Source organism: Musca domestica, unplaced genomic scaffold (genome assembly GCF_030504385.1).
Source record: "Musca domestica strain aabys unplaced genomic scaffold, Musca_domestica.polishedcontigs.V.1.1 37, whole genome shotgun sequence".
In the NCBI taxonomy this organism is placed as follows: domain Eukaryota; kingdom Metazoa; phylum Arthropoda; class Insecta; order Diptera; family Muscidae; genus Musca; species Musca domestica.
Window position 1 is genome coordinate 194,096 of NW_026712321.1, and position 22,389 is coordinate 216,484.

Genomic DNA, 22,389 nt, shown 5'->3' on the forward strand with positions numbered 1-22,389 from the left:
TTCTGGTCCTCTATACGAAGACCTTCTGGTCTTCTATATGGAAATCTTCTGGTCTTCTATACGGAAACCTTCTGGTCTTCTATACGGAAACCTTCTGGGCTTCTACACCTAGACCTTCTGGTCTCCTATACGAAAACCTTCTGGTGTTCTGACCTATTGTTCCTCTATGGGAAGACCTACTGGTCTCCTATACGAAGACTTTCTGGTCTCCTATACGTAGACCTTCTCTTATACGTAGACCTTCTGGTCTTCTATACGAAGACCTTCTGTTTTTCTATACAAAGACCTTCTGTTCTTCTATAAGAAGACCTTCTGGTCTTCTATACGAAGACTTTCTGGTCTTCTATACGAAGACCTTCTTGTCTTCTATATGAAAACCTTCTTGTCTTCTATACGGAAACCTTCTGGGCTTCTACACCAAGACCTTCTGGTCTCCTATACGAAGACTTTCTGGTGTCCTGTACGAATACCTTCTGGTGTCCTGTACGAATACATTCTGGTGTCCTGTACGAATACATTCTGATCTTCTATTCCAAGACTTTTTAGTGTCATATGAGAGACCTTATGGTCTTCTACAAGGAGACCTATCAGACTTCCACAGGGAAACCTTTCCGGCTATCGATTTTCTGGTCTCCTATGTGAAGACCTTCTCTTTCTCGTAGCTCATACTTACTTTCTCCATTGTTTCAACAACGAATGATAACAAAACGTGCACACATAGGCTGAATAATCTGGTCGCAATTGCTCGGCATTTGGTAGGGAATTGTGTTTCAATAAAAATGGGAAATATGGTCGGGAACCCTAGGTGGAAGAAGAAAATCATAAAATTAATATTCCAAAATTTCATAAAAATCTATCGCAACAACAACAAACCTCCTTGCTGGCATACAAAACCCTGGCCAAGGTCAAATCCGAATGGAGGCCACACAGAAAGCAATAAATGGAAGTTGTGGCCGCTGTCGATGATGACATTGAGGGTGTTGAGGGCGGGGTATTAATACTCAAGCCACCGTGACGCGAGCCATTCGGTGAGGTGGCATTTATGACCGGGGATGGAATGATGTATCTGCAGGAGAGAGAGAGAGAGGGAATTAGTGGAATTTAGAACAAATATAATTGTGATTGAGTTGGGCTTACCTTCGCCTTTCCAATGGCACCCGTTCGGCATCCATTGTCTCCCACTGGCGGGCCAAGTTGTTGACACAATCCTTACAGGCCAATACCCGATTTCCATTTGGGTCATTGTTCAAAGCAGACCCGCTGCTGGTGTTCAAATTACTATCACGTCCACTGCTGGAGTTGGAGTTTGAATTGCTCGCCGTTGTGCCTTTAAGACAGGGAAAATGCATTGCATGCGAATTCATGTGCTCAGCACTTGTTGATAGCCACTCCATTTTGTTTGAGGGGCAGAGGGTTTTGCAAATGTAGCAGCTGGAAAAAACAAGGTGTGATGAGTCAAAATAATTGCTGGATAAGAAATTCTTAGACTTACGGATATTGGCCATGGCCATTTTCCAGTTGCTGTTGCTGCTGTTGACCTGGAGATGCGGTCACCGAGGCTTGATATTGTTGTGATTGTTGTTGTTGCTGCTGCTGCTGTTGTTGTTGGGTATTTGGCGTTGTTGGCCGTGAATCATTGTTACGCAAATTCTTCAAATCCCTTGGCTGCTGACTGGATGAGTGATTCGAATTGCTCTCACATGTCTAAATAAGGAAGGCGAGGAAGCAACAAAAACAACACAGGAACGTGATTATTAAATAAACATTTTCAACTATTTTAAAATTTATTTATTAACAAATACAAATATCAAGAGTAGAACTCGTCTAAAGGCCTGTCATCCTCTTGCCATCGTTGTCGTTGTCGCCTCCACCGCCACCATCTTCCCAAAACCCACACCAACAGCTGTCAACCAGCTTATCAAATATTTACCCAGATTATTATCACAGTTAACTATCTTTGTTTTTAATATGACAAGTACTTGAGTAAACAATTCTCTTCTCTCACTTCACTCAAAACGAATGAAGACATGCATGCTTGTGTTTGCCTGATTGTTCAATATCCATAATTCATATTTGGAAATAAGCCCTTAATATGGGTGTTTGTGGAACACAAGTATGGGGGGCTTATGAGCCAACCGAAAAAAAAATGAAAACCAAACAAACTGAGGCGTTAAGCCCATTTAAGTGGGCAGTTTTAGAGATAAGAACAAAACAAAAAATGGGTAGGAGACCGCAAATGGGGAACGTCATGATTTTTGAGAAAGAAAAAAAAAATACGGATCTGATAAGAAATTAACATTTAAAAAGGTGGTGCTCAAATAGCACAGCACTTGGGCAAATATTTGACATTTATTTTTCCTTTTTTTTTTTTTTTTTGTTTAACGAAATGTCAAAAAATTATCAAGATTTTGAGAAATCGGAAATTCTGCCCAGGTGAAATCTTCGTCTTTTCAGCCCAGCTGAGAGAAGAGCTTTAAGAGGTCTTCCATGACACTTTTTGAGGTATTCAGTAGGAAAGCCTTCTGGACATCTTTTGAGGTCTCTTAAAAAAAGAGTCCTTCTGGACTCTTTTTTGGGAAGGCCTTCTCAAATTCCGTGTTCTATTAGCGACCCCTAAGAGATTTTTTGATCTTCTAAGAGAAGACCTTCTGAGGTCGAAAAAGATTTTCTGTTCTTCCATGAAAAGAAAACCTACTAAGGTCTTTTATAAGAAGTGTTTCTGAGGTCTTTTAGGGGAAGGCCTTCCGAAGAGTTCTTTAAGAAGATATTCTGAGATAGTATAAGAGAAGATCGTCTGGACTTCTATGAGAAGACCTTGTGTGGTATTCTTTGAGAAAACCTTCTGGCCTTCTCTGAGAAGACATTCTGGTCTTCTATGTAAAGAAGACCTTCTGGTCTTCTGTGAGAATAACATCTTCTGTTCTCCTATGAGAAGAAAACCTTCTGGTATTCTGTGAAAAGACGAGCTTCTGGTCTTCCGTAAGAAGAAGACCTTCCGATCTTTTTTTAAGAAGCCCTTCAGGTCTTCTGTGAGAAGTAAACCTTCTGGTTTTCTGAAAAAAAAATATGTTCTGAGGTCTTCTTTGAAAAGATCCCTTGAGGCCTTTTATGAGATGAATTGCATCCGAGGGCTTTTATAAGAAGAACTTCTGACGACTTCTTTTGGAAGACATTCTGATATCCTATAGAAGATCATCTGGTCTCCTATGAGATGGCCTTGTCAGGCTTTCTTTGAGAAAACCTTCTGGCCTTCTCTGAGAAGACCTTCTGGACTTCTATGAAAAGACAACCTTCTTGTATTCTATGAAAAGACGACCTTCTAGTCTTCTATGAAAAGACGACCTTCTGGTGTTCAGCGGAAGAAGACATTCCGGTCTTTTATGAAAAGAAGACCTTCTAGTCTTTTATAAAAAAAGACCTTCTGGTCTTCTATGAGAAGACCTTCTGGCCTTCTATGAGAAGAAGGCCTTCTGGTCTTTTGTGAGATGAAGACCTTCTGGTCTTCTATGAGAAGAAGACCTTCTGGTATTCTGTGACCGTGAGAAGAAGAACTTCTGGTCTTGTGTGAAAATATGACCTTCTATGAAAAGAAGACCTTCTGGTATTCTGTGACCTCCTGGTCATTTATAAAAATACGACCTCCTGGCCTTCTGTGAGAAAAAGACCTTCTGTTCTTTTATGAGAAGAAGACCTTCTGCGCTTCTGTGAAAAGAAGACCTCCTGGTCATCTATTAAAAGACGACTTTCTGGCCTTCCGTGAGAAGAAGATCTCCTGGTCTTCTAAGAAAAGAAACTTCCGGTCTTCTGTGAAAAGACCTTCTGAAGTCTTCTTTGAAAATATGCCTTGAAGCCTTCTATGAGAAGAATACCATCTGTTTTGCTATGAGAAGTCGACCTTCTGCTCTACCCCACTGTATAGTAGCTGGCCTTAGAGGGCGTTGTAGTAGAGCGCCTGATCTCAGTGACCGCTGCTGAGATATAGCTAGCCTTTGAGGTCACTGCTAAGAAGTAGCTTGTCTTAGAACCCGCTGCTGTTGACCTCAGAGGTCGTTAGTGTAGAGCAGCTGACCTAAGAGGACGCTACTGTAGTGTAGCTAGTCACAGTGGTCGCTCCGGTAGAGCAACCGGCCTCAGAGGTCGCTACTGTACAGTAGCTGGGCTTAGAGGACCCTGCTGTAGAGTAGTTAGCCTCAAAAGCTGCTGTGTAGAGTAACATGCCTCAGAGACTCCCGCTAACTGGCCTTAGAGGTCGCTCTTGTAGAGTAGCTGGTCTCTGATGTAACTACTGTAGTGTAGCTGGCCTCAGAAGTGGCTCTGGTAGAGTAGTTAGCCTCAGAGGACCCCGCTATAGACCTCAGAGTTTGTTAGTGTAGAGCAGCTGACCTAAGAGGTCGCTACTGTAGTATAACTGGCCACAGAGGTCGCTTTTGTAGAGCAACTGGCCTCAGAGCTCTCCTCTGTAGAGTAGCTGGGTTCAGAGGACCATACTGTGGAGTAGTTAGCCTCTGAAGCCGCCTATGTAGAGTAACTGGCCTCAGAGTCCCCCGTTAGCTGGCCTCAGATGTCGCTCTTGTAGAGTAGCTGGACTCAGAGGCCCCAGCTGTAGACCTCAGAGGTCGTTTGTGTAGAGCAGGTGACCTAAGAGGGCGCTACTGTGGTATAGCTGACCACAGAGCAACTGGTCTCAGAGCTCCCCGCTGTAGAGTAACTGGGCTCAGATAACACTACTGTAGAATAGTTAGCCTCAGCAGCCTCCTGTGTAGAGTAACTGGCCTCAGAGGTAGCTACTGTAGAGTATATGGTCTCAGAGCTCCCCGCTGTAGAGTAACTGGGCTCAAAGGTCGCTCTTGTAGAGTAACTGGCCTCAGAGAACTTTGCTGCAAAATAGCTTACGTAAGAGGCCTCTGCTGTACAGGCCCCCGCTCTGCTGTACAGTCCCCCGCTGTAGACTAGCTGGCCTCAGAGGTCGCTCTTGTAGAGTAACTGGCCTCAGAGAACTTTGCTGCAAAATAGCTTACGTAAGAGGCCTCTGCTGTACAGGAGGAAGCCACAGTGGCCGCTGATTTAGAGTAATTGCCTACCGAGACCCCTACTGAGAAGTAGCTACCCTGTAGGAAATCTTCAATTCAACCCTCTGAATGGAGGTTTCTGTAGAAAACCTCCTCTCCACTAGCAAATCTCCCATTATTTGGCCTTGCCATTCTTCACACCTGTCCTCTATCTTTTTATCCCTCATCTAGGCTGTTTCAAACCAGCTAAGCCATACCTTATCGCTTCCATAATATGGTAAATAAAACCCACATTATTTTATTTTTATTGTGGCATTACTCAAAATCCCTCAAGCTACGCACAAATGATGAGGGACGGGAAAGAGAGAGAGAGGGAGAGAAAAGGGGAGACGCGAGAATAATAAAAAAATGATTGTGCTATAAATAATGATCTAATTAAACATTTGTCTGGAATTGTTAAACAAATGAATACAAAGTGAACAGCAGAACAAAAAAAACTAAAACAATACCAGATATCATGGTGGTATTACCCCCTAGGCTCCCCCCTCTCACTTTCTTCCACCCAGCCACTGAGGCTTCGCGTTTTGCCTGACTGGAGAGAGAGGGGGAGAGAGAGCAAGTTCTTATCAGTGACACAATATGGAGTACAATGTCAACACACAATAAGAATTCAAGTGAAATACAACACGTCAACAACAACAAAAACGGTGACAAAAAATAACAACAACACAAAATATTTTACCAAAAACAGAAATGCCAGAATTTACTTGAAATGAGCAGTTGGTTTATGGACTTCATCATCATCATCATCGTTCTTATTATTATTATTTTAAGTACCCGTAATAAACATAATGTATGAATATTGGCTCAAGATAAGATAGCACTTGACGACGACTGGAGCGATAACCGAACCATATGTTGGAATATATTACTAACGATAATAGGCGAGTTTTTTTTCGAAAAACCGAATTTAGGGTCTTTTTTATAGAGGAAGGCTGAATGGACGATTTCTCAGGAAAACCCTAATGCATCCGGTGAAAAAGAGAGGTTTCCCAACGAAACCTCTCTGAAGTAAATAGTTACAGGTTGAGATGAAAAAACTGCAACCAACTTCAGACTGCTGTCATTTCTAAGCCACTCGTCCGACAGCTGTTAAAATTATTCCAGTGACAGCTCATAATATTGTTTACAAGAGTACAGAAGCATTTTGCTGATAATTCTCCAGAAAAAAACAAGTTAAAAAGCAGTAAGTTCGGCCGGGCCGAACTTTGAATACCCTCCACCATTTGGAACGAATTTGGACAATTTCAAAAAATAAAGTCCTTAAAAAATTCTGTTAAAATTTTTAAAATACCGAATATAGCCGTTATATTGGGGTCTATACGACATGGACCTACATAGGCCTTGTTTGTCATAAGTCATTACCATATTCAAAGTCGAAACTTGAAATAAACGGTGAATAATGTAGCTACGGTATATAGGGAGGTACCGTTATAACGGAGCTGTGCGAAAACCTGGACCAGCATAGACAATTTTCTGTCACAGGCTATAGGATACATTACGAACGTCAAATACGACCTCTCCAAAAATTTTCGTGGGTATTGTACCTACCGAATATAGGGAGGTACTGATAGATGGGACCTATATGAAGACCTGTACCTACATAGACAATTTTCTGTCACTAACTGTAGTTTCCATTACGAACTCTAAATACGTAATTTGAAATAATTCCGTTAAATAATGAGGCTAAAATCATCAAAATTCCGAATATTGGGAGGTCCGACGTCAAGGAAGTGGACGAAAGAAAACAGCAACATCAGCAGAAATGATTCGAAAAGTAAAGAAGCGACTTGATCGAAACCCGCGCGTCGCCGAGGCCGAAAAATGGCTAGTGAGCTGAACATATCGCAATATTCCATTCGGCAAATATTGAAAAATGAGCTCGGGGTAAAACCATTGAAATCCCAAAAAATGCAAGAACTTACACCGCATCACCGAAAGAAAATAGACTCAAAACAGCTAAAGAGTTACTTCGCTTGGCCGAAAGTGGTGAGCTACCGAATTTGGTTTTCTCCGATGAGAAACCCGCGCGTCGTAGTGGCCGAAAAATGGCACGTGAGCTGAACATATCGCAATATTCCATTCGGCAAATATTGAAAAATGAGCTCGGGGTAAAGCCATTGAAACTCCAAAAAGTGCAAGAACTTACACCGCAACAGAAAGAAAATAGGCTCAAAAGAGCTAAGGAGTTGCTTCGCTTGGCCGAAAGTGGTGAACTGCCGAATTTGGTTTTCGCCGATGAGAAAACATTCGTTGTCAAGCAGTTTGTAAACAAACAAAATGAGCGGGTTTACTTCCCAAAGAGGTCAGCTGAAAATGTGCACCGATTTCGGTTGGCCACCAGAACTCAAGCGCCGGCCATGGTGATGGTGTGGACCGCCATAACAGCCGATAGTCGCTCTCCGCTCGTATTAATCGACCGTGGCATCAGAATAAATGCCGAATATATGGCGAAAATATTCTGGAGGGTGTATTAAAGCCTAGGGCAAGCAAATATTTTGGCCGCTCGTGTTTACTTGGCAAAGAGGTCAGCTGAAAATGTGCTGAAATGTGCGGTTGGCCACCAGAACTCAAGCGCCGGCCATTGTGATGGTGTGGGCCACCATAACAGCCGATGGTCACTCTCCACTCGTATTAATCGACCATGGCATCAGAATAAATGCTGAATTTTATCGCGAAAATATTCTGGAGGGTGTATTAAAGCCTTGGGCAAGCAAAAACTTGGGCCGCAATTGCCGAATATTATCGCAAAAATATTCTGGAGGGTGTATTAAAGCCTTGGGCACGCAAACATTTTGGCCACAAACCATGGACATTCCAACAGGATTCAGCACGCGCCTCAAGCCGGCCGTGGTGTTGGTATGGGCCGCCATAACAGCCGATGGTCGCTCTTCGCTCGAATTAATCGACCATGGCATCAGAATAAATGCCGAATATTATCGCGAAAATATTCTGGAGGGTATATTAAAGCCTTGGACATGCACACATTTTGGCCGCAGACCTTGGACATTCCGACAAGACTCGTATTAATAGACCATGACATCAGAATAAATGCCGAATATTATCGAGAAAAATATTCTGGAGGGTGTATTAAAGCCTTGGGCAAGCATACATTTTGGCCGTAAATCATGGACATTCCAACAGGACTCAGCACGCGCCTCAATCCGGCCATGGTGATGGTGTGAGCCGCCATAACAGCCGTTGATCGCTCTTCGATCGAATTAATCAACCATGGCATCAGAATAAATGCCGAATATTATCGCGAAAATATTCTGAAGGGTTGTATTTATAAACAAACAAAATGATCCGCTCGTGTTTACTTGCCAAAGAGGAGGTCAGCTGAAAATGTGCACCGACTTCGGTTGGCCACCAGAACTCAAGCGCCGGCCATGGTGATGGTGTGGACCGCCATAACAGTCGATGGTCACTCTCCACTCGTATTAATCGACCGTGGTAGCATCAGAAGAAATGACGAATATTAATGCGAAAATATTCTGGAGGGTGTATTAAAGCCTTGGGCAAGCAAAAACTTGGGCCGCAATTGCCGAATATTATCGCAAAAATATTCTGGAGGGTGTATTAAAGCCTTGGGCACGCAAACATTTTGGCCGCAAACCATGGACATTCCAACAGGACTCAGCACGCGCCTCAAGCCGGCCATGGTGATGGTGTGAGCCGCCATAACAGCCGTTGATCGCTCTTCGATCGAATTAATCAACCATGGCATCAGAATAAATGCCGAATATTATCGCGAAAATATTCTGAAGGGGTGTATTTATAAACAAACAAAATGATCCGCTCGTGTTTACTTGCCAAAGAGGAGGTCAGCTGAAAATGTGCACCGACTTCGGTTGGCCACCAGAACTCAAGCGCCGGCCATTGTGATGGTGTGGGCTGCCATAACAGCCGATGGTCGCTCTCCGCTCGTTTTAATCGACCGTGGCATCAGAATAAATGCTGAATTTTATCGCGAAAATATTCTGGGGGGTGTATTAAAGCCTTGGGCACGCAAACATTTTGGCCGCAATTGCCGAATATTATCGCAAAAATATTCTGGAGGCTGTATTAAAGCCTTGGGCACGCAAACATTTTGGCCGCAAACCATGGACATTCCAACAGGACTCAGCACGCGCCTTAAGCCGGCCATGGTGATGGTGTGGGCCGCCATAACAGCCGATGGTCGCTCTCCGTATAATCGACCATGGCATCAGAAGAAATGACGAATATATGGCGAAAATATTCTGGAGGGTGTATTAAAGCCTTGGGCAAGCAAACATTTTGGCCACAGACCTTGGACATTCCAACAGGACTCGTATTAATCCACCATGGCATCAGAATAAATGCCGAATATTATCGCGAAAATATTCTGAAGGGGTGTATTAAAGCCTTGTGCAAGCAAACATTTTGGCCACAGACCTTGGACATTTCAACAGGACTCCAGGCACCATTGCACTCAGCACTCGGCAGCCAAGAATGGTTACAAAATGAGGTTCCTCGCTTCATTTCCAGCGCACCATGGCAACCAAAGTCTCCGGATACACCAATCCGTTGGACTATTGTGTCTGGAGTATTTTTAAAAGCGAGGTTGGCACTAAAAAATACCAAAGTGGCGAACATATTCTGGAGGGTATATTAAAGCCTTGGGCAAGCATACATTTTGGCCGCAGACCTTGGACATTTCAACAGGACTCCAGGCACCATTGCACTCAGCACTCGCCAGCCAAGAATGGTTACAAAATGAGGTTCTTCGCTTCATTTCCAGCGCACCATGGCCACCAAAATCTCCGGATACACCAATCCGTTGGACTATTGGGTCTGGAGTATTTTGGAAAGCAAGGTTGACACTAAAAAATACCAAAGTGTCGAACATATTCTGGAGGGGTGTATTAAAGCCTTGGGCAAGCAAACATTTTGGCCGCAGACCTTGGATATTTCAACAGGACTCCAGGCACCATTGCACTCAGCACGCTCCACCCTAAGAATGGTTACAAAATGAGGTTCATCGCTTCATTTCCAGCTCACCATGGCCACCAAAATCTCTGGATATCAATCCGTTGGACTGTTGTGTCTGGAGTATTTTGGGAAGCAAGGTTGACACTAAAAAATACCAAAGTGTCGATCCCCTCAAGCAAGCGCTTCGCCGGGAATGGGCCAAAATACCGCAGAGCAACATTCGGCCAGCGTGTGACGGTTTCATTGGCCCTTAGAAGGCCATAATTCGTGCCAAAAATGGCCAATTCGAACAAATCTAAACATATTCTAAAAATTTGATGTTATATCCGACATTTTTTGTTTTCATTCGCAAAAATTAAAAAAAAAATGTAAAAATTATTTCGTTTGACTTTGTTGCAGTTTTTTTTTATCTCACCCTGTATTTGAATTGGAAAAAAACCCACCTATTATCCACTCAGCAGAACTGCCTCCGGCCGCTTTCTTTGATATTATCACTGATTGTTTATTACCAAAAACAGCCAGAGGTTTGGTTGGCCAGAGGAGGGAAGCAGGGAGGCAGGGGGACAGTAAAAGCAGTGAAAATTAAAGACCGGCAGACCCAATTTATATATTTGCCAAATATACAATATAGGGTGCCATATAAAATAAATAAACAAACAACAGCTACAACAACAACAACAACACCAATGTCAGCAAATAAACCAAATTAAAGCCAAACGAAGCAGTTAATAGAAATCTGTTTGTTTTTAAATACCCCATTGTTTGTCCGGCTGTCCGCCCTTTCTTCCATTTTCTACTGCAAATATGCGTCTGGTATTATCTGGATTTTCTTACCAAATTGTCGGTGGTGGTAAGATTGTTGTTATTTTTCATTGTCTCGATAGAATCGAGAGGTATGTCTAGATTAAATAAAACACCTCGTGTTTGAAAAAGTCATCGTCATGACAGTCACTCACATAGATATGAACAGAGAGAGGTATGACGCACAGTGGCCACAAACAGACGTAGACATTTGAAAGATTGAATCTTTACGAATTATCTCTAAATTTACAAAACGAATGCAAGAGAGAAAGTTATAGAGAGAGAGCGGGGAGGAAAGAGAAAAGAAGATTTTCTCATCGCAACAGCCCTCGTATCTTTTTCAAAAATCCAAACAATTTCAAGTGACAACCTTAAGAGCCCTCTCCAAGCACTGTGCTTCAAATTTTCTTGGAATCTTGATGACCGTAATTGTTTTCATTTAACCACGTCAAATGGTTATTATTTTAATGGGGCATGGTACAATAATTAGAATAATGACTTTGAAACATGCAAAGGACAAGGGGAATTTGTTGATTAAGATTTCCACAATGCAGACTGGAAGAAGGGAGGATTTAGCAACCCAGGGGCAACCTAGATTAAAGTAGATCCCTCCCAGCAGCCATATATAGAGAGTGAAAGAGCCAAAGAGGACATCTACAGTAGAGTAGATGTCATCAGAAACCATCTACACAAGGGAACATGACCTCAGGGGTCATCTACAGTCCCCTAGGTGACATTTACAGTAGAGTAGATGACCCTAAGGGACATCTACATTCGAGTTGATGACCCTAGGAAACATCTACAGTAGAGTAGATGGCCCTAGGAAATATCTTCAGTAGAGTATATGTCCCTAGGGGACATCTACAGTAGAGTAGATGACCCTAGGGGACATCTACAGTAGAGTAGATGTTGCCAGGGGACATCTACAGTAGAGTAGATTTTGCTGGGGGACATCTACAGTAGAGTAGATGACGCCAGGGGACATCTACAGTAGAGTAGATGACGCCACGGGACATCTACAGTAGAGTAGATGACGCCAGGTGCCATCTACAATAGTGTAGATGAAGCCAGGTGCCATCTACAATAGTGTAGATGAAGCCAGGTGCCATCTACAATAGTGTAGATGAAGCCAGGTGCCATCTACAATAGTGTAGATGAAGCCAGGTGCCATCTACAATAGTGTAGATGAAGCCAGGTGCCATCTACAATAGTGTAGATGAAGCCAGGTGCCATCTACAATAGTGTAGATGAAGCCAGGTGCCATCTACAATAGTGTAGATGAATCCAGGTGCCATCTACAATAGTGTAGATGAAGCCAGGTGCCATCTACAATAGTGTAGATGAAGCCAGGTGCCATCTACAGTCGAGTAGATGATGCCAGGGGCCATCTACAGTCGAGTAGATGATGCCAGGGGCCATCTACAGTCGAGTAGATGATGCCAGGGGCCATCTACAGTCGAGTAGATGATGCCAGGGGCCATCTACAGTCGAGTAGATGATGCCAGGGGCCATCGAGTAGATGATGCCAGGAGACATCTACAATAGCGTAGATGATGCCTGGGGCCATCTACAGTCGAGTAGATGATGCCAGGGCCATCTACAGTCGAGTAGATGACGCCAGGGGACATCGTCAATAGTGTAGATGACGCCAGGAGATATTTACAGTAGTGTAGATGACGCCAGGGGACATCTGCAGTAGTGTAGATGACCCCAGGGGACATCTACAGTAGTGTAGATGACGCCAGGTGACATCTACAGTCGTGTAGATGACCCTAGAGGACATCTGCCATAGAGTAGATGAACCTAGGGGCCTTCAACAATAATGGAGATGACACCAGGGGACATCTACAGTAGTGTAGATGACCCAAGGGGACATCTACAGTAGTGTAGATGACCCAAGGGGTCATCTAAAGTAGTGTAAATGGTGCCAGGGGCCATCTACAGAAGTGTAGATGATGCCAGGAACATCTACGGTAGTGTAGATGACGCCAGGGGACATCTACCGTAGAGTAGATAACCCTACGGGACATCTACTGTAGAGTAGATGACCCTTCGAGACATCTACTGTAGAGTAGATGACCCTTGGAGACATCTACTGTAGAGTAGATGACCCTACGGGACATCTACTGTAGAGTAGATGACCCTACGGGACATCTACTGTAGAGTAGATGACCCTACGGGACATCTACCGTAGAATAGATGACCCTACGGAACATCTACCGTAGAGTAGATGACCCTACGGGACATTTACTGTAGAGTAGATGACCCTACGTGACATCTACCGTAGAGTAGATGACCCTACGGGACATCTACCGTAGAGTAGATGACCCTACGGGACATCTACCGTAGAGTAGATGACCCTACGGGACATCTACTGTAGAGTAGATGACCCTACGGGACATCTACCGTGGAGTGGATGACGCCAGGCGACATCTACAGTGGTTTAGATGAAGCCTGGCGACATCTACAGTGGTGTAGATGAAGCCAGGCGACATCTACGGGACATCTACTGTAGAGTAGATGACCCTACGGGACATCTACCGTGGAGTAGATGACGCTACGGGACATCTACAGTAGTGTAGATGACGCCAGGGGACATCTACCGTAGAGTAGATGACCCTAGGGGACATCTACAGTGGAGTAGATGACCCTAGGGGACATCTACAGTGGAGTAGATGACGCCAGAGGATATCTACAGTAGAGTAGATGACGCCAGGGGCCATCTACAGAAGTGTAGATGACGCCAGGGGACATCTACAATAGTGTAGATAAAGCCAGGGACATCTACAATAGTGTAGATAAAGCCAGGGACATCTACAATAGTGTAGATGAAGCCAAGGGACATCTACAATAGTGTAGATGAAGCCAGAGGACATCTACAATAGTGTAGATGATGCCAGGGGCCATCTACAGTAGTGTAGATGACGCCAGGGGACATCTTCAATAATGGAGATGACACCAGGGGACATCTACAGTAGTGTAGATGACCCAAGGGGACATCTACAGTAGTGTAGATGACCCTAGGGGACATCTACGGAAGTCTGGATGACGCCGGAGGACATCTACAATAGTGTAGATGAAGCCAGGGGCCATCTACGGAAGTGTAGATGATGCCAGGGGCCATCTACAGAAGTGTATATGATGCCAAGGGCCATCTACAGAAGTGTAGATGATGACAGGGGCCATCTACAGTAGTGTAGATGACGCCAGGGGACATCTACAATAGTGTAGATGATGCCAGGGGACATCTACAATAGTGTAGATGACACCAGGGGACATCTACAATAGTTTAGATGACCCGAGGGGACATTTACAATAGTGTAGATGACGCCAGGCGCCATTTACATTAGTGTAGATGACCCGAGGGGACATCTACAATAGTGTAGATGACGCCAGGGGCCATCTACAATAGTGTAGATGACGCCAGGGGCCATCTACAATAGTGTAGATGACGCCAGGGGCCATTTACAGTAGTGTAGATGACCCGAGGGGCCATCTACACTAGTGTAGATGACGCCAGGGGCCATTTACAGTAGTGTAGATGACCCGAGGGGCCATCTACACTAGTGTAGATGACGCCAGGGCACATCTACAATAGTGTAGATGACGCCAGGGGCCATTGACATTAGTGTAGATGGCGCCAGGGGTCATTTACATTAGAGCCGGTTGACCTATCAAAGAATCTACAACATCTATGGTCCTGGAGTATCGGTTATACGGCTAAGGTTTCACCTTGGGAAAAACTTCTATTCAGCCCAGCTGAATTACGATTTCCATTATCCAGATAAGCTTAGTTCCAATTTTTGTTTTTTAAACTTCTACAATCTGGTTATCGTTCCCAACCGCAACCGCATTTCATTCTTTGTGGCTGTTGGATTTCCTCGCCTCAAGCCATCGATTGTCGTCATCATCGGCATGGCCAAAAACAAACACTGTGTGGTGATGGTGGTTGGGGTTTGAGTTTTTTTTTTTTTTTTTTTGCTCCCCCGGTTTTTTCAGGTTTCTTTTTTATGGCTTTGGTCTTGTTGTTGTTGCTGTTTTTGTTGCTGCTTAGTCAATATTTAATTTGTTTTAATGTTTATTCTATTTTTATATCTGGTTTTCTCTAACATTTATCATCTATTTTTATTGTTTACTTTTTTGTTTTTGTTTTTTTGCTTTGAGTTGGAATGTTTATTCTTGTTCTTGGTTGTTGCTGTTGTTGTTATTTTGTTTCACCTATTTTATGGTGTTTTTATTGTTGTTGTTGTTGTGTTCTGTTTTGAGTGTTATTGATAATTGTCGATAATTATGACCGGGTTTAGTAAACTAGAGGAGAGCCTGAGACGCCGCCACCGCCGCCGTCGTCGTTGTGTGTTCGAAATGGTGGCTATAATTAACTATTTTTTTTTTTTTTTTGAATGGGTGTTGCTGTTGTTGTTGCTGTTTTTACGCTACTATGACTATTATTTAAGAACAATGCCAACAACAATAACAACACCAATAATGGAATAGTTGAATATTATTAACTGGAATTCTCCACTCTTGTTGTTGTTGTCTTTGTTGTTGCTCAGCCGTTCACAGCGTTGCTAATTAAGGTTAATGTTTAGGGTAATCGAGAGTTTGATTTGTTACTAATTTTATTTTGAAAAATTATACCTGCTGGCTGACTGGCTGCTTTAATTGTTGTTGCCTTTGTTGTCATTCATTTTTTTAATAAATGGTCTATTGAAATGTTTGACTTTTCTGAACCTGTATAATTGATTAAAAAATAAGACATTGACCTGCCTGCCTGCAAGTGGATTTGAGTGGGGAATTTTTGGGAAAGAAGAAATCTTCAAACTCAGCTTTTGTGGATAGAGATTTGTATGACGGAATCTGGATGGGCAAAGGAGTTCCCCAGAAGACCCCTGGCATTTATGGTAGAGTAAATTCTCTCAAGGATCATCTATGATAGAGCAGATGCCTCCAGGGGCATCTTTAAAAGGGATCGATGTCCCCAAGACATTAGATCTGCATTAGAATAGATGTCTTAAGATATGCCTTAAGAGGTCATAGTAGAGTAGATTCTCCCAGGGATCGTCTATGATAGAGCAGATGCCGCCAGGGGTAACTTAAAAAGTGACTGATCTCCCCAATGCCTCCAGGGCCACTTTAAAAAGGGATCGATGTGCCCAAGAGCCATCTGCATTAGAATATATGTCTTAAGATATGCCTTAAGAGGTCATAGTAGAGTAGATTCTCCCAGGGATCGTCTATGGTAGAGCAGATGCCGCCAGGGGTAACTTAAAAAGTGACTGATCTCCCCAATGCCTCCAGGGCCACTTTAAAAAGGGATCGACGTCCCCAAGACCCATCTGCATTAGAATAGATGCCTTAAGAGATGCCTTAAGAGGTCATAGTAGAGTAGATTATCCCAGGGATCGTCTATGGTAGAGCAGATGCCGCCAGGGGTAACTTAAAAAGGGATTGATCTCCCCAATGCCTCCAGGTCCACTTTAAAAAGGGATCGATGTCCCCAAGAGCCATCTGCATTAGAATAGATGCCTTAAGAGATGCCCTAAGAGATGCCTTAAAAGGTCATAGTAGAGTAGATTCTCCCAGGGTTCATCTATAAAAGAGAAGATGCCGCCAGGGGTAACTTAAAAAAGGGATTGATCTCCCCAAGAGCCATCTGCATTAGAATAGATGCCTTAAGAGGTCATCTACAAAGGTGTAGATGTCGTGAGAGGCCATATACCCCAGAGAAATTTCCCCAGGAGTCATAGAGTGAGACATCTACTCCTACAGTAGATGTCTACAGTAGAGTAGGTGTCCTGAAAAACCAGCTACAGTAGAGTAGATGTCCTCGGGGATCATCTACTGAAGAAGAAATGGTCGCCAGGGATCATCTACAAGCTTCAGAGACCATCTACGATAGAACAGATATCGCGAGAAATGTCCCCAGGAGCAATAGACTGAGACATCTACTCCTCCTACAGTAGATGTCTACAGTAGAATAGATATGTCCATTAAGATAGATTCGAATCTATCTAGCAAATACTCAAACCACTCAGCAATTAACAGAGTACTGTTAAAATTAACAGAGTGCTGTTAAAGTTAACAGAGTTAAAAAAAAATGTTTTTTTTAGCCAAAAATATAATTTTAATTGAAAACAAATATATTTAAGTAAAAATTATAAAACTTTATGAACTTTGTTATTATTTTCACCACAAAAATGCAACATTAAGTTATACGATAAAGGCCGAGAGAGTTATTTCTGTTGGCTAGGTTATATGCTCATTGATCCTTTAAGGATAATTCTGCCGGGACAACATGGGTATCGTTGGAAAGCTTATCGAGAGTACTCTCCATAGAAATAATAAAAAGATTCAAAAATATTCCCCGATGCCGCCGAATCCACCTATTTCTGAAATTATCCTGGGGTAAGGATAATTATTCCGACCATTACTCCTACAAGGATAAATTCTGCCGGGACAACATGGGTACCGTTGAAAAGCTTATCGAGAGTACTCTCCATAGAAATAATAAAAAGTTTCAAAAATATTGCCCGATGCCGCCGAATCCACCGATTTCTGAAATTATCCTGGGGTAAGGATAATTATTCCGGCCATTACTCCTACAAGGATAAATTCTGCCGGGACAACATGGGTATCGTTGGAAAGCTTATCGACAGTGCTCTCCATAGCAATAATAAAAATATTCAAAAATATTGCCCGATGCCGCGAATCCACCCATTTCTGAAATTATCCTGGGGTAAGGATAATTATTCCGGCCATTACTCCAACAAGGATAAATTCTGCCGGGACAACATGGGAACCGTTGAAAAGCTTATCGAGAGTACTCTCCATAGAAATAATAAAAAGATTCAAAAATATTCCCCGATGCCGCCGAATCCACCCATTTCTGAAATTATCCTGGGGTAAGGATAATTATTCCGGCCATTACTCCTACAAGGATAAATTCTGCCGGGACAACATGGGTATCGTTGGAAAGCTTATCGACAGTGCTCTCCATAGCAACAATAAAAAGATTCAAAATATTGCCCGATGCCGCCGAATCCACCCATTTCTGAAAGGATAATTTCAGAAATAGGTGGATTCGGCGGCATCGGGTAATATTTTTGAATCTTTTTATTATTTCTATGGAGAGTACTCTCGATAAGCTTTCCAACGGTACCCATGTTGTCCCGGCAGAATTTATCCTTGTTGGAGTAATGGCCGGAATAATTATCCTTACCCCAGGATAATTTCAGAAATGGGTGGATTCGGCGGCATCGGGCAATATTTTTGAATCTTTTTATTGTTGCTATGGAGAGTACTCTCGATAAGCTTTCCAACGATACCCATGTTGTCCCGGCAGAATTTATCCTTGTAGGAGTAATGGCCGGAATAATTATCCTTACCCCAGGATAATTTCAGAAATGGGTGGATTCGGCGGCATCGGGCAATATTTTTGAATCTTTTTATTATTGCTATGGAGAACACTGTCGATAAGCTTTCCAACGATACCCATGTTGTCCCGGCAGAATTTATCCTTGTAGGAGTAATGGCCGGAATAATTATCCTTACCCCAGGATAATTTCAGAAATGGGTGGATTCGGAGGGATCGGGCAATATTTTTGAATCTTTTTATTATTTCTATGGAGAGTACTCTCGATAAGCTTTCCAACGATACCCATGTTGTCCCGGCAGAATTTATCCTTGTAGGAGTAATGGCCGGAATAATTATCCTTACCCCAGGATAATTTCAGAAATGGGTGGATTCGGAGGCATCGGGCAATATTTTTGAATCTTTTTATTGTTGCTATGGAGAGTACTCTCGATAAGCTTTCCAACGATACCCATGTTGTCCCGGCAGAATTTATCCTTGTAGGAGTAATGGCCGGAATAATTATCCTTACCCCAGGATAATTTCAGAAATGGGTGGATTCGGCGGCATCGGGCAATATTTTTGAAACTTTTTATTATCTCTGTGGAGAGTACTCTCGATAAGCTTTCCAACGATACCCATGTTGTCCCGGCAGAATTTATCCTTGTTGGAGTAATGGCCGGAATAATTATCCTTACCCCAGGATAATTTCAGAAATGGGTGGATTCGCGGCATCGGGCAATATTTTTGAATATTTTTATTATTGCTATGGAGAGCACTGTCGATAAGCTTTCCAACGATACCCATGTTGTCCCGGCAGAATTTATCCTTGTAGGAGTAATGGCCGGAATAATTATCCTTACCCCAGGATAATTTCAGAAATCGGTGGATTCGGCGGCATCGGGCAATATTTTTGAAACTTTTTATTATTTCTATGGAGAGTACTCTCGATAAGCTTTTCAACGGTACCCATGTTGTCCCGGCAGAATTTATCCTTGTAGGAGTAATGGTCGGAATAATTATCCTTACCCCAGGATAATTTCAGAAATAGGTGGATTCGGCGGCATCGGGGAATATTTTTGAATCTTTTTATTATTTCTATGGAGAGTACTCTCGATAAGCTTTCCAACGATACCCATGTTGTCCCGGCAGAATTTATCCTTGTAGGAGTAATGGCCGGAATAATTATCCTTACCCCAGGATAATTTCAGAAATGGGTGGATTCGGAGGGATCGGGCAATATTTTTGAATCTTTTTATTGTTGCTATGGAGAGCACTGTCGATAAGCTTTCCAACGATACCCATGTTGTCCCGGCAGAATTATCCTTAAAGGATCAATGAGCATATAACCTAGCCAACAGAAATAACTCTCTCGGCCTTTATCGTATAACTTAATGTTGCATTTTTGTGGTGAAAATAATAACAAAGTTCATAAAGTTTTATAATTTTTACCTAAATATATTTGTTTTCAATTAAAATTATATTTTTGGCTAAAAAAAACATTTTTTTTTAACTCTGTTAACTTTAACAGCACTCTGTTAATTTTAACAGTACTCTGTTAATTGCTGAGTGGTTTGAGTATTTGCTAGATAGATTCGAATCTATCTTAATGGACATAGAATAGATGTCCTGAAAACCCACCTACGGTAGAGTAGATGTCCCCAGGGATCATCTACTGGAGAAGAAATGGTCGCCAGGGATCATCTACATGCTTCAGAGGCCATCTACGATAGAGCAGATATCGCGAGAAATGTCCCCAGGAGCAATAGAGTGAGACATCTACTCCTACAGTAGATGTCTACAGTAGAGTAGGTGTCCTAAAAAACACCTACGGTAGAGTAGATGTCACCAGGGATTATCTACTGCAGAAGAAATGGTCGCCAGGGAGCATCTACAAGCTTCAGAGGCCATCTACGATAAAGCAGATATCGCGAGAAATGTCCCCAGGAGCAATAGAGTGAGACATCTACTCCTACAGTAGATGTCTACAGTAGAGTAGATGTCCTGAAAGCCAACCTACGGTAGAGTAGATGTCCCCAGGGACCATCTACTGGAGAAGAAATGGTCCCCAGGGATCATCTACAAGCTTCAGAGGCCATCTAGGATAGAGCAGATATCGCGAGAAATGTCCCCAGGAGCAATAGAGTGAGACATCTACTCCTACAGCAGAGTAAATGTCCTTAAAAACCACCTACGGTAGAGTAGATATTCTCAGGGATCATCTACTGAAGAAGAAATGGTCGCCAGGGATCATCTACAAGCTTCAGAGGCCATCGAGGAGTAGATTTCCCGAGGTCATCTACAATAGAGTGAAGGCATTCCGGGACCATCTACAATAGAATAGATGTTCTTATGGATACTCTCTAAGGTCTCCAGGCATCATCCAGGTATTATATATGCAAATGACATGGTAAAATCGCTTAACGACAGTACAACTTTCTCGTACGCTGATGACACAGCTGTAATAGTCTTTGATAAGGCGTTAGACTCAGCACAACTTAGAATGCAAAATGAAATGAATAAGCTAACAAAATGGTGTCACGATAATGGACTTGTTATAAACGCCAATAAAACAAAATTAATGCATTTTAGATCAAGACATATGCCAACCAGAGAAATATCTATTTTATTTCATGGTTATGATTGCTTACACACGAATCAACAAAGCGAAGAAAAATGCACAACAACAATTGAGTTGGTTGATACCTATAAATACCTCGGCGTGCTACTAGACAGTAACTTCAAATGGAAACCCCATATCGAAAATGTACGAAAAAAGTTACGGAAATCGTCATACGCTATCTATCATTTAAGCAATTGCGCGCCATATCACGTTTTACGACAAGCGTACTTCTCCTTGGTAGAATCCTATTTACGACATGGTATAACGGCCTGGGGTAATGCTGCTGGGTGCAGAACAATTGAAGCTGCACAAAATAGTATATTAAAAACTCTCATGAAAAGTTTACATAAATCAAAACAAAATCAGCAACAAACACTAGATCATCAACGAGATTCAACATTGCCTTCTATTCAATCAAACAATACGAAAACACTGTACAATAACCTACACATATTAAAAATCAAAAGTCTATATGAAACAACAATTGTGAACGAATTCGCTGATGATAATAACCTTATACAACATATAAACCACAGCCAAAATACGCGGAGACGAATTGAAAGAAGGTGTAAGGTCCCCAGCTATAAAAACGACTATGGCAAAAGAGCGCTAGCAGTAAGCCTTCCCACTACCCTAAACCGGCTACCACTTACTATACTTAATAATAAAAATAAGATTAAAAAGAAAATAGCATTAAAATCCCACTTCATAAATTGCCAATAATATGACTCTTTATATGAATTGTTAATATCATTAAATATTAGATGCAAAATTGTATATTAAATATGAATATTTTGTATATATGTATATATTTATATATTTAAATATTTAAAATGTAATACCAGCTGAACTGGCAGATGTTATTGAGACACATATTTTATGTTACTTTTTAAGCCGAGCCTGCAGACAAGCCCAAAGCTTCGCGGGTTCATTGAATTGTAATTTTTTTGAAATACATAAATAAATAAAATAAAAAAAAAAAAAAAAAAAAAAAATCTACGGTAGAGTAGATTTCCAAGGGACCATCTAAGGAAGACTAAACGTCCTTAGTGACCGTAGATGGTAGAGTAGATGTCCTTAGGGACATTCTACGGTAGAGTTGATGTCCCTAGGAACCATTTACGGCAGATTAGATGTCCCCAGAATCATCTACGCTAGTGTAGATGTCCCCATGGACCGTCCACGGTAGAGTAGATGTTTCAGGGACTATCTACGGTAGGGTAGATTTTCCCAGAGACCATCTACGGTAGAATAAATATCTCTAGAGTTCATCTACTGGGCTTCCAAAGACCATCTACAATAGAGTAGATGTCCCGAGGGACCATTATTATATAGTAGGTGTCTACAGTGAAGTAGATGTCCTGAATAACAGTAGAGCAGATGTCGCCAGGGATCACCTACTGGAGAAGAAATGGTCCCCAGGTACCATCTACCAGCTTTAGAGGCCAATTACGATAGAACATATGTCACGACGAATCAGCTATGGTAAAGAAGATATCCCGAGGTCATTTAAAATAGAGTTAAGGCCTTCAGGTACCATGTACATGATGTTGATGTTATTATGGGTTCTCTCTATGGTCTCCAGGGACCAC

The 22,389-nt window shown here is 42.3% G+C and overlaps 1 protein-coding gene across 4 annotated transcripts in view; it reads right to left on the bottom strand.

Moving 5' to 3' along the window:
• The window catches only part of LOC101901508 (uncharacterized), a 138,400-nt gene that overhangs the window by 80,405 nt on the left and 35,606 nt on the right, over positions 1 to 22,389 (bottom strand). For all 4 annotated transcript variants that reach the window (XM_059126251.1, XM_005176817.4, XM_059126252.1 and 1 more), the window contains 4 exons: positions 1,493 to 1,704; positions 1,138 to 1,431; positions 874 to 1,066; positions 674 to 801 (listed from right to left, as the gene is read on the bottom strand). In XM_059126251.1, coding sequence (XP_058982234.1) covers positions 674 to 801; positions 874 to 1,066; positions 1,138 to 1,431; positions 1,493 to 1,704 — 827 coding nt within the window. The remainder of the gene's footprint in view (positions 1 to 673; positions 802 to 873; positions 1,067 to 1,137; positions 1,432 to 1,492; positions 1,705 to 22,389) is intronic.